The sequence below is a fragment of the Pteropus alecto genome, unplaced genomic scaffold, assembly GCF_000325575.1.
Source record: "Pteropus alecto unplaced genomic scaffold, ASM32557v1 scaffold87, whole genome shotgun sequence".
In the NCBI taxonomy this organism is placed as follows: domain Eukaryota; kingdom Metazoa; phylum Chordata; class Mammalia; order Chiroptera; family Pteropodidae; genus Pteropus; species Pteropus alecto.
The window spans coordinates 6,354,579-6,368,223 of NW_006443225.1; the positions used below are offsets into that span (position 1 = coordinate 6,354,579).

Here is a 13,645-nt window from a genome sequence, read left to right on the forward strand (position 1 = left end):
GCTTGAACCGATAGCGCTTCTCTCATCTTCAGATCTGCACTGTCCTACATCCTGGAGTGTTCCTTTTCCCCAGCCCCTTGAAACAGTCATTTATTCAGTTAATATGTATCACTTTCCACTTGTGTCTTTTTATTCCTACCTGTTAAATTCTCTCCAAGTTTTCTCCTTCCATAATTGCCTCCTAATTGGACTCCCTGTCTTCATTTTTCAATCCTCTACACTGTTGCCTGTGAGATCTTTCTTGAAATGAAAATTGGATGTCACTCACAAATTTTGTTAAATCATGTTGTGGTTCCCCACAGCTTCAAAATAAAAATCCTCAGCTTGGAAGACTAGTCCCTGTGTTTGCCAGCCTCCCACAGCGTGCTGTCCATATTAAACTAAGAGCCATCAGCTGACGGGTGCGCTGTACCCCCGCCACAGAAAGAGTGATCTCTGCACTTGAAATGCTCTTCCTTTCTTCCTGACCCTTCAAAGATAAGAGTCAAGTCTAATGCCTCCTCTTGGAATGCCATGACACAACCTCCCTGTCCCCCTCCAACCACCAGCCGCCACACACATGCACACAGTCACAATTTATGTGTTCTTTCCTCTGCGTATATTCTTGTATCATCCTGGGCATGAATTTATCTCAGCAGTCTGTCATGACATTCCTTTTCTCATATCAGCTCACCATAAGGGCAGAATTTCTTGAAAAGAGATTATCTTTTCATCTTTGCGTCTGCAACAGCACAGTCCTTACCCCTCTCCCCACCACCGTAGTAGATAACAAATGTTTGTTATTTAATTACTTTTAACCTTGCTTCTCTTCCTTCAGTCTTTAATCAGGTTATGCTCTAGTCCCACTTGTTAACATGTAAGTCGAATTCTGGTCTAAACCTTTTTGCCCTAAGCATTCTAAAAACCTATGAGATTTGCGGAAACTCAGCTGAAAGCTCCTCCTTTGATCAGGAGCTTCCTTCAGTAGCTGCCTGGGGTCTTCGTGGTTTAAAAGCAGTTTTTTTTAGACCTAGGAATAACTGTAGCAAAGATTATGACAGGCTAGAGGAAGTACCCCTGCCCAAAAGCCCCATGCCACTTTTTGAAGATTTCAGAATACTCCAGAAGGAATTATTTACTTCTGTAATTCCTTCTCTGTTTTCTCTATTTGTTTACCCTCTAAGTTAAAATTTCATTTCCTCAGAGTTGTACATTACCAAAATTTACAGTAATATATTCCTTCTAGGACCTAAAGGTGAGTGTAGTATGAAAACAGTTAAGTTGGGCATCTCCCAAACAATTGTCACTTGGTCAGATATTCTTTACAACCTCTTAGTCATTTGATGGGTTCCTTTTTTCCCAATATTTATTAGTTTTACTTAAAAATTAAGTATTTTGAGCAAATTTATGTGAAATTTATGTGCAACCAGAAAAATATATAAACATCAAAAATTTTTAAGGCACAGGTATCTTAAATTGTTAAAAATCAGGGCTGGAAATTCCTGGCTTGGCTGTTAAAAGTACTAAAGAAAGAAAGAGCCAAGTTGAAAATACAGCCAGCTAACCTAAGACCAATCACAGAAACTTGCCATCTAAACAGGCAGGATAGGTGGGCTTCTGTGTTGGAGGGGAAGACACATGACTTGATAAGACTTTAGTTAATAAGACCAATTTGAAGTCCCCTTGCTGGAACTTGAGTCCCAACCAGCTACTTAAAAATCTACAGATTTCATTTGCATTGAGAGGACATCTTAACTTGCCTTGGGCTGTGTCATAAGTGATGCAATGAATGGAGTTGTGGACAAAGACCAAAGGCTTTGTTGTCTCCCTAACCCTGTTCTCAGTGGTGAGGGTGTCACATGAGTTTACACTGGAAATCTGATCTGACCTTTCCAGGCTGCTGCCGTCCTGGAGGAGAGCTTAGTTTAATGAACATTTACTGCTCTCTCCCACAAACTGGGCAACTTTGCTGACTAGCATCAGCTTCTCTACCCCTTATTTAGCCATCACCCTAGGGAACTTCGGGGATGATCCAAACCAGACTAACTTAGAAAGTGACACTCATTTTCTCTGCTTTTAAACCAGAGTAGCCAAACATTACCATAGAAGAGAAGACCATGCTGATATGTGTGGATCACACACTTGTACACATGTGTATTCGTCTGGAGTGCATATTCATAGGTGCACAATTCTATAGATCAGCTGCCAAGACTTTCCCACTTACACATGACATAAGCATTAGAATTCTGTGTGTCTAAAATAAACTCTTCATTTCCTCCTCGAAACCTGATTTTTCTTTTTTATCTATCTCAATCACAGCATACCCTTCCATCTCAGTCACTTAAGCCAAATGTGGAGTCACCCTTATTAAACACCTTACCATCCTTACCTTATTTACCAAGTCCTATTGATTTCTCCAAAGTAGATCCTAGGTTTGATCTTTGCTCTCCATTGTTGTTGCCACTGTTGTAATTTGTCAGGCCTTTGTTTCTTCCCCGGATTATTGTTGTAGACTTTTTACTGGTCTCCCTGTTGCCAGCCTTATCTCCTTTAAATTCAGCCTCTAAACTGTCCTTGATGTCTGTTGGGCCACCTCTAACCTCATCTCACATGCCTGCCTGTCTCTGGCTTCCAGTGAAACAGCTTAAAATTTGCCTCTGCTGAGAATGCTCTTTCCTCCCCGTAAATTTCCCAATAAATGAGTGGGAGAATATACTTACCCATCAGGCCTTTGCTCACAGGGCTTTCTCTCTTGACAGATTTTTTTTTTTTTTTTTTTTAACCATCAGAAGTCATCATGCCATGTTACTCCTCTAAACAGCTGTGGAGGAATTTTCCATGCTGTGTTTCAGTTTTGGATTTACATCTCTCCTGTACCATTTCTTCGAGATTAAAGACATTCATATTTATCTGAGTATGCTCAGCCCTGGGTACAAACCAAGTACTTGTTAAATGCTTGTTGAGGAAAAGAACTAAATTACTAAGAAATTAAATATATCTGTGAGTTATCACTAACAGAAAATGGGAAATTCTTAAATACTGGAACCCCCCAAACCTTTCTAATCTAAAGTGTTTATTTCCCCCTGTGTTTCTCTGATAAAATGCTTCAAGATTTGTTCAGGCTATCTCCTTTCCTTCTTAATACGCATTCACTTGTGATGTTAGTTTTTTAAAGAGAGGGAAGGACACAAAGGATGTAAATAATCACAAATATTATATACTTCCAGAAATAATCCTAGAAATCAAAAGTCATTTCTAGCTAGAAGCTTTTTGGAGGACGTAAGAAGTGTGTGCTTCTTTTGTCCATTTCAGTTAGTAGATCAGTAGATTTAGCACTGGCCTTCATTCTTTTAATGAAACAGGAAACTATGAAAGAAAGAAAAAAGCAGAATGGTTCTGCTTTGGAATTAGGGATGCTGTGGGAAATGAGGGGAAAGAGGAGAAAACAGTTCTCCCTTCACTGGGCTCTCTCTACTTCCTGCCTCATCCCCAAGAGGTGACCCCTGCAGGATTGCCATGAAATACACTTGGAAAGCCACTGTGTTTTATGATGTAAGTATGAGTCTTCTCAAATAGAACCAGAAAATTTAAAAGTCATGGAATTTGACTTAGTTTTGTATTTAAACTGCCTCGTCTTGAATTCTAGTTTGTTGTTTCCAAGACTCTCCTATATTTGAATAATATTTGCTTCGATCTCAATATGTTTGTTTTATTCTTTAGAGCTCACTGAACACATTACATGTTGCTAATTGACTTTTTCAATGTTTAGTTTTATTTAATCAAGAATTAATTGTAATTCACTGAAGAGCATCGATCAGTGCTTCTCCCCTTTAGGCTGCAGTCTGCAGTGTTTCATTCACACTTAGCACGTATACCCACTTGTGTTGTTCTCCAGATATCATTGCACTCATATGTTTATGGTGATGAAAGCTAACATACATGCATCGAGTACTTACTAGGTGCCAAGCACTGTTTTTGGTGCATTACATTCTATGAGGTAAGCCCCAGTAATCCCTTGTTTACAGTGAGGTTGAGCAATGGGTTCAAAGCAACACATCTAGTAAGAGGTGGCACTGGAGTGTGAATCTACCTGGTCTGGTTCTAGAGCTCACCTTTAGCCATTCTGCTAATCTCACAGGCATAGCTGCATCATCACACAAACATCGATTTTCTTGAAAGCAAGTAAAAATTAATTTTATTTGTATATATATTTTGAATTTCTTTTCAGAAATAACATCTATGTAAATCATTTAGCATAGTGACTGACCCATATAGTAAGTACTTTTAGTAAATATTGGTAATTTGTAGCTTTAGCAAATGGACTCTTGTAATGTCCATAGCGTTGGTCGGCAATTAAGAAGAAAATTAAGAGAAAACTAAGAGTCACTTATTTTACACGGTACTTTGTCTCTAGCATCTGTTCAAAATGTCTAAATAAAACCAAGATATTTTGATTTGGGTTTTTTTTTTTAATTCTTACCTAACAGATGCTGTAATTTTTATCTTGCCACCAGGTGGCAGCATGTTACATAAAAATGTTACTGTTGTAAACAATTTATTTCAGTATTTTACCTTAAAAACTATTAATAAAAATAAAATTTTATTCCATGTTCCCCTTTGCCTCTGTTCTCACTCGTCAGCTGTGAAGGCCTTCTTAGCACATTGTCCGTGGCCTAAAGTAGACTCGCCGTGGCCCTGCCCTGTCCACCAGTGCGGGACATTTATTTTCGTCCAACAGGGATGTAAGCCCTTGTGTTTTGATTCTCTCCGCTAAATTGTTTATTCAGCAGCAGTAGGAACTATATCCTCCTCTTTCCTGTATCTTCCGTAGTACCGAGAGAAGTGTTGAATCTGTGGTAATGATTTAATAGGTGCCCTTGAGTAAATGACGAATAGTATACGTAGAATACACATCAGCTTGTATGTTTGCCGAATATTTATTTGAATCATAATGCATTTATAGTTCTGTGTCGTTACATTTATTTTAATTTGTGCTATAGAAGTCCTTGAAAATTTACTTAAGTTTAGATATTCAGGACCATTTAGATAACTACTGCCAGGGGTTGAAAGATTAGTGTCTGAGGTGGAAGGCAATTAATAGCTAATGAAGGTAAAGGACTGAATGTGGCAGTTAATCAAAGTAGGGCAAAGGGGGAGAGCTAATGGTAAAATGAAGAGTCAGGCTTCTGATAGTGGAGCGGAGCTCTGTGTGGGAAAGCGAGAGGCTCACCAAATCAAGTTAGTTGCAGGGAAATCTGTTTATACTTCATGATCATGGATCTACCCATATACTGTTTGTTCCCCGGGGCTGATAATGCAACCCTTTGTTATCAGTTTCTTGGCAAATATTTTTTTCCTATTCTGTAATCTATTAATATTTGAATTGACTGTGAAATGTGGAAGATATTTGAATATGAATATATATATATATATCTTGTGGTTCTAACATATATGTGACAAAACCTGCATTATTTTTAAGATGTCCCATTTTAGAAGTATTGCATTAACTAATGTAAATTTTTCTTTAAGTATGCCATCAGCTAGCTTCTTTTTTCTGATATTAAGGAAATAATTATTCCATATAGATTAATTTCCCAGGTTAAAAAATCTTACCCTGGTAAATATATCAAAACGTGTAAGAATAGTGATGAAAGGTTTCAAAAACACATTCTTTTTCTTCTGTTAAACGGCAAATACTGAGCCTCTGTCTCCTGTACAACTTGAACCGTCATCGGTAACACTTGCACACTGGACCGGAAGCTGTCTGTGCAGTTCTGTGCAGCTGTCTGCTGCGGCAGCCGGCGCTGGTTCCCTTAGTGCCTCGTCCCAAATGCTGCACATGCCCCTCCCACTTCCCGCTCAAAGACACACCCCTCATACCTGCTGTCTTCCTCCTTCCCCCTCCTCAGAATTTGCTCCTATAGCCTGAAAATAGAAAAAGTAAAACTGGTTAAAATTATGTCTAAAATGGGAAGAATTTCCAGTTAAGACTGTCCTATTAAAACCTTTGTAGTATCTGTTTAGTTAACTTATTGTTGCTAATATCCTCATTTTTTTCTTGTGTTCAGAATGTTACACCTCTGCCTTGAAAAATATATGCATGGGGGTCGATTTTAGTGACTAGGGTGAAGTGAGCAAATAAAATTCTAATTGTCGTAATAGATATGTTATCTCTTATCTGAGTTCTTGAGATGCTTTGCAGCATTAGTGGAATGAAACTGTGACACCCAAGGCTCTATCATAGAAGTTTCATTTGATCTCTAATAAGCCCTAATAATATTTGGTTAATGTTCATTTTATTTGGGAACTGGACAGTTTCAGTCATAGCCACACAATTTTAAAACAGGTATACTAATGTCTACATTTGTCACATAGGGTTTTAAACTCTGAGGACTCCTTAAAATTGATGACTAATTAATCAGTGAATATATATATATATATATTCGCTATGATGTAGATGAAACAATCCATTTATGTAGTATCCTCTCTATAATATTCTCAGAAAAAAGGAAAATATTTTATTTCAGTGTCCTTAATATGTAATCAAAGAGTTAGATTATAAGTAAATGTAGCATTGTCCAAAGACTACTTCATCAGGATGATGGCAATTATGAAAGAAAATATAACCATTTGTTATATTTCAATTGTAATGATATTGCATATTTTTCAGATATAAAATTATATCTTCTTTCCATTGGGTACAACTATTCTTAAAGGTGTTTAATATATTTATGCAAGAAAATTAGTAGTGACTTGGAAAATTTTATGTAGCATAGCTTTCTTAAGACAGTTTTTAAAGTGATTCATCAACAGAGTAGCAAAAAGTCAATTTGCTTACATAAATTGGCACATTTAATAATGGTTTTTACAATATAAATGTTTATGTGAAGTTATAACTCACTTACAGAACCTTGTAGTTTTGTCTAACGGTCTGGTGAAATGTACACATGTGGGTGCCCTATAAGGGAATTCCAGCCCTGTGAATTTATGAATCTATTGACTTCAGTGTTTAGCTAGCCCGATTTCTGAGGCCATCACTGTAATTGACATGTTATTGGAATTAAAGTTAAATTTTTCCTTATTTATCGGGATAACTTCAATTTGGAGGAGTATAAATCAGTCCATAGTTGGCTGAAAGCCAATTTCTCCTTCACTAACTCCGGCACACACATGAAAAGCACACTCACTTCCAGAGTGCCTCATGGATCTGCAGTGATTAATTCTTCTCATTATTTTGCCGCAAATTCTCATGACCCTCTCTGATGATTCGATCAGCCACTTAGAGTTTATGCATATTCATATCTCTGCGCTCCTGCCGCACTCATTCACGTCTCCTTCACTGACTGGTGTGTTCTTGGTGCAGTAATTGAGCGGCAGTAGATTGATTACTCTGGGGAGCTGTAAGGCCTTTAAAGGTGAAAACATATCAGTCCTGTTAATTAGGAAACAAAAGCTCTGGTGGCAAGTTCAGCAGTCAGATGTTTCCAGTACAGAAAAGAGGAAAGGTATGATTTGTCCCTTTCCATGAACCTGTTTACTTTTCAAATTTGGTCTGTATCTGTGATAGTAAAGAATAGATTTCTTTGTGAGTTTTCATAGAATGCTAATTAAAGAGGACCTGACAATATTAATACTATTATCTGTGATCTCTAAAATCTGATAGTTTAGAAACACCCTCTGTAGCATTGTCGAGACATGCATAAAATATTTTAATTTTTACATAAATATGGAATGGATTAATTTTATTATTTAGAGGTTTAATTTGGTTACAGTATTCTAACTTCATTTGTTGTCAATTTAGTAGTATGCTTTATGGGAAAAGGGTGAAACTATTCAACACGGCATAGAAGTTGAGCCTGCCCTTTTTATTTCTTTATCATTAGCATTGTTTGGTTTTTCCCTCTTAAACTGTGTATTAACTTATACATTGTCCTGGCAAAAGGGATCTTGTGTGCAACAGCGGCCTCTATAGTAACCTATTTTCAACATGGAAGTTAATTCAATTCATCTAGTTGACATATTTTTCTCATATGTGCTGGTTCTCACATTATGGTATCCCCCACGACCCCATCATAAATTTTTCTTTTGAGATAAGATTCACACACCATAAAATTTGCCCTTTTAAATAAAGGGTACAATTCAGTGGGTTTCAGTATATTCAAAAAGTTGTACAGCCATTATCACTATCTAACTCCAGAACATTTTCATCTCCCCAAATAGAAACCCCATACTCATTAGCAGTAGCTTTCCATTCCACCCCGCCGCCCCACCCGCCCCTTCTCTTGACCCCTAACAACCAATAATCTACTTTTTCTCTCTATGGATTAACCTTTTCTAACATTTCATATAAATGGAATCATACCATGTGTGGTCTTTTATATGTCTGGTGGCTTTTATTTGGCATGATATTTTCAGGGCTCATCCATATTGTAGCGTTAATCAGTACTTCATCTTTCTATGGCTGAATAACATTCTGTTACATGGTTAGTCCACATTTTGGTTTTCATTCATCAGTTGACAAACATTTGTGTTGTTTCTGCTTTTTGGTTGGTGCTGCTAATAATGCTAATAACATTCACATCCAACCTCACCCAGTCCTTGGTCTAAGGAGGAAAGCCTTCATTCAGTCTTCCCCACAGTTGCGATGTTAGCTGTGGGTTTTTCTGAGATGCTGTTTTGACAAACAGGTTTAGGAAGTTCCCTTCTGGTCCTACTTTGTGGAGTGTTTTTATCATGAAAAGTTGTTGGATTTTTGTCAAAATGTTTTTTCTGCTTTTATTGAAAAGATCGTGTGGTTTTTGTTCTTTATTCTGTTGATATGTATTACATTGAATATTATGATATTTTTTAGAGCTTTTGTATAATGTTCTTTTACTTCGATGGTTTTAAATTGAACCAATTTCTCTACCTTATATTTCAGGCATTTATTAATACAGCAAAAGAAATTTATGAAAAAATCCAAGAAGGAGTCTTTGACATTAATAATGAGGTATATACATATAAATATTATTGGCTAATATTTAGAATTTTAATTACTACTTGGAGTCATAATTTTATATATTTTTTAAATTACTAAAATGGGTCTGTGGTGTTAGTTAACACATTCATTTATAATCATTTAACTGAAAATTCGTTATATGTCGTACAATAGTTAAGTGTGTAGGAGTAGAGCATCAGTTTATCTGTACAAACGGATTAAAGTAAGTGCCCCTATCCATTTATTGCAGCAATGCAAAATAATATAAATCCTCCAAAGAGAAGAAAATCCACTTTCAGCCACGCGTCCATATGGTGTCATCTGCTTTGGGGAATAATTCTCTAGTGTGTAAATGCATGTACCATGTTACTAATGCAAGATGCTCTTCCTGTTGTCTGGTATGAAAGTGGGAAAGACCCAATTTGGAAATTACCCCCAGTATAGCATACATAGCATGTTTTCAGGAAACTAAATTAATATGCAATTGGTAGCTGGCACTGGTTTGTTTTCTTGGAGGTTTTTGGGGTTTTATTTTTTTTGTTTTATAAATTTTTTTTTTATTATTATTTTGAGCCAGAGTGGGTCAACATGATTAGGATAAAACATAAGTTTTGAAGCATATAATTCAGTGTTTACCAAAGGTCACCATTTTGACCTGAATCCCTGCTATGCATTTATTTTCATTTCAGAATGTTTATGTGGATATAGCATATTATTTACTGTTACATAAATATTTTCGCCATTCTACATTAAGACTTTTTGCTTTCAAGAGAAAAACTCTTCCTCCTCCCCGGCTGCCATCAGGAAGGCATTCTCTTAGGAAGCCAGTGTGTGTGTGTCTCTTGGCCTATATATAAATGGGGCTCTTTATTATTCGCTTCAATATTCTTTGCTGAACAAAACAGTTTGCCTGAGTTTTCCAAAAAGTACTTGATCTTCTCATTTGTTTTAATTTGGGAAGTTATGGTTTCTGAATCCTATCTTCTAAGCTTATATGGCAGTAAATCTTGAGTTAGTTTAAAGGCGACACCATTCAGAGACTAATGCCATATAAATTGAACAATAATTGGGCCTCTATTTAAAAGGGCCCGTTCATTGTCCCTGTCTGGTTTCATATAGTAGCTGACTGCTTTACTGTGCTTGGTGCGGCTTTGATTGTAATGTGCTGTCAGGAGCCAACAGGCCGTGCGATTTATTTGGCCTAATGCCAGGTCTGACTCCTTGATTCCTCAAGAAGTTGCTACCAGCCCAGAGGGGGCAAAACCAATGAGCCATAGGGCATGCTTTTTATTAAAGAGGACTCAAAAGAGCGAAAAGAAACCACATCAGCTGCTGTCAATACTGAGCTAGTGCCAGAAACCCCAAGGCTACTACTGTTGCAGAACAACTGCCAAGCACTATAAATCTGAGATTTACTGTGACGTAAAGTTTCCTTAAGAGCTTAATTTCTGAAGCTACTGTATTACTTTTCTCAAAGTGTTGTATTTTTAGGTAAAATCCACTTGAGGGAGTGAGGGTTAAGACAGAAGTGTGAGTTTGATGAATGAAAGCACTACTCTGTGTGTGGGTTCTTGGCAAGCTGCCATGTCTTTGGGGATCATAGAAATTATTGATGACACAGAACACTCATATGCCCTTAGCCTGTACAGCTGATTCAACATGGAAGAGAAATGCTGTCTAGAGAAAAGATTTTATGTTGCGTTAGAGCAGCATAGGCCTTACATATTTTTATCCTTTAAAGATGACTTGCAAGAAGTGTTTTAAACATTTTCTCCATTGTGAGAATTCCCTAAAAAGCAGCACCGTCCAGTTTCTTTACCCAGTACCTGGTATGATAAAGAATTATTTCCAGAAATACTCCCAGTGTATTGTTTCTAAAAGGAAGAGATGCCCCTAAGAGAGATCGTTTTAATTGTGCAAAAATCTGCTTAATATATATATATTTTCTGAGTCGTTTGGTAACATTGTGTCATTAAGAATGAAATGGATTTTTATTGGATCCAGCGACATTTATTATCCTTTTCTCCTTTATTTCAGGCAAATGGCATTAAAATTGGCCCTCAGCATGCTGCTACTAATGCCACACATGCAGGCAATCAGGGAGGACAGCAGGCCGGAGGAGGCTGCTGTTGAGTCCGTTTTTACTGTCTCGCTGCCCAAATGGGGCCTACTCACTATTTCTTTCACCCTCTCCTCCTGCTCAGCTGAGACATGAAACTGTTCGAAATGGCTTTATGTCACAGAAGACTTTAATCTTTCAAATTCTTGTATAACTTTGAATAAATGGTTAATGTTCACTTAAAAAGACAGATTTTGGAGATTGTATTCATATCTATTTGCATTTGATTTCTAGGTCAATCGATGTGATTATTTTTGTTAACTGTTGTCTTGTGCCCTTACCTACGAACTGAATTGTATTAAACACTACAAAGTCATCTTGAGTATTTTAAATTGGTTTGTGTAGTTAGGTTTCCCAACACTTGTGGTTACCTAATGTTTAATATTAATAGAACTGTCCTCAAAAAGTTTGTCAATTTTCAAGGCTATAAGTAAGGAAAAACTGAAGGACTCTTTTAATTCTGTATTTGTTTACTTTCTGTATATATAGTTTAATAACCTGCTTGGGTGTAATTTGCCAAGCTTGAATTCATTAATGCATTTGCATAAATTCTATACCGTTTAGAGCTTAAAGCTACCGAAGCATTGTTAGGAATTGCTTGGACACTGAATTTTAAACTTTTTGACATTGTTAGCAAGCATGTTCCATCTTTTCTTGTCTCTAGTCCAAGAAAAATATGCTTAATGTACATTACTAAAAGCTATGTATGTGTTAACCTGTTTTAATGCCAAAAGTTTGCTGTTTGTCCACAATTTCTTTAAGACCTCTTCAGAAAAGGATTTGTTCGCCTTAATGAATACTGTTGGGTAAAAACACAGTATAATGAGTGAAATGGGCAGAAGCAAGAACTCCCTACACCTAAGCGACTCCAAGAAGAATGAATGTCCACATTTAGATGGCACATTATGAGGACTTTAATTTTTCCTTAAACACAATAATGTTTTCTTTTTCTTTTATTCACATGATTTCTAAGTATATTTTTCATGCAGGACAGTTTTTCAACCTTGATGTACAGTGACTGTGTAAAATTTCCTTTCAGTGGTAACCTATAATCTTTGAAATATGGTAAGCATCTTGTCTGTTTTGAAGGAGATATGACAATAAATCTACCAGATGGAAAATCCTGTTAAAAAGTAGAAGAGCTTTAGTAATTTACTCAGTGTGGTAGTTTTATCCTTTTTTCCCCTTATTTTTCTCCCCTGGTCTATAATGAAATTGTTATAGCAGTGCAAAATAAAGTCCTATGTATAAAAGTGTTCTTTTTTTTATTATGACCACATCATTTTTTTAAAACTTTTTTATTTTAGTTCATTCACAGTTTTTACATGTATTTAAGCATATTTTTAAGAGGGTCAGAATGTTTAACACTTAAACTTAGTAAAAATTTTGCTAAAAGGTGATAAAACTTCACAGTATTGAAATGCTTTGTTATTGATGATGTAAGCAATATTTTGCATTTAACCAGCACAAAAGCGCATTTAAACTGTAAGAAAGCTTCATGAGGAAGTGCTACGAATGAGACTACTTTCAATTTACTCAGTGACTTCACCTTTCTACAAGTCTTCCCTGAATATTCAGCAGTACTCTGATAAAGCTTTAACATTACTGTTATGGGAAGACACGTAATGCTGTCTTAGTTTTGTTTTATCTAGCTCCTGGAGGACAGAGGGAAAGGTCAGAGGAGATTGAGTTTGAGTATTTTTATTATAAACTTTTTTCCCCTTAAAGTGGTCATATCAAATTCATTGATCTTACCATTCACTTTCCTTAGTGATGAGTAGAAAAAGTTAAGGCAAGTAAGACTTGTTCTGCTCTATACCAAGAAGAGGATGATTCTTTGGAAATTGTTATTTTTAAACTGCTCTTAACTTTTCCAGAAGTTTAATGTGTTTCTTCTCCATGCTGTGTTGCCTAATTCTTCTGTAAGTCAAGTATAAGAACATCAACTAATGGTAAAAACAACAAACCAGCACATAAATTTTAATACCCTAAGGAAAGATGGAGCTTTCAAACACAGCTCCTATACCACGGCAACCTTAACCTGCCTCTGGCTTAGGCAGCAGGGTGAGTAGTGAGTGGACTTCTCTATAGTTCATTACTACTTTCTCTACAGATCTCATCTACTTACATCAATTGACTAAGCAAATGTACTGTCAGCTTTCTACTCTGCTCATTTTATTATCCCTGTGACAAATAATGTAATATCGGCACCTGTAATTGAATCTTTAATACTGTAATTGAGTCTTTAATCTTTGATCAGTTTTTGTAGCATCATTGGACCTGTTTTAAGAGCTAGAAAATCAGTCACTAAAAAATAAATACAACTTTAAATGTCTCAACATGTAACATTCCGAAGTTGTAATCTTCATAAAGATAGTGTGTTACTGTTTTTCTTCTGAATTTAAGACAACTGAATCAAGAGCAGATTTTTGAAAGAGTAGCATATAATTAGATATGCAATTCAGCAATATATGAGAGCTGAAGTGGATCTTTATAAAAAATTCGTTTTTTTATTTTAAATACCTGTTAACAGGATAGTAGTCCCTATTTAACTTCTGATAGTCAAGAGA

At 36.3% G+C, this 13,645-nt stretch overlaps 1 protein-coding gene across 1 annotated transcript in view; it reads left to right on the forward strand.

Moving 5' to 3' along the window:
- Positions 1-13,414, forward strand: part of RAB2A (RAB2A, member RAS oncogene family) — a 53,759-nt gene extending 40,345 nt beyond the window's left edge. The window contains exons 6-7 of the mRNA XM_006923988.3: positions 8,900-8,968; positions 10,994-13,414. Of these exons, the coding sequence (XP_006924050.1) occupies positions 8,900-8,968; positions 10,994-11,089 (165 nt within the window). The 3' untranslated portion in view covers positions 11,090-13,414. The remainder of the gene's footprint in view (positions 1-8,899; positions 8,969-10,993) is intronic.
- Positions 13,415-13,645: the final 231 nt, after the last annotated feature.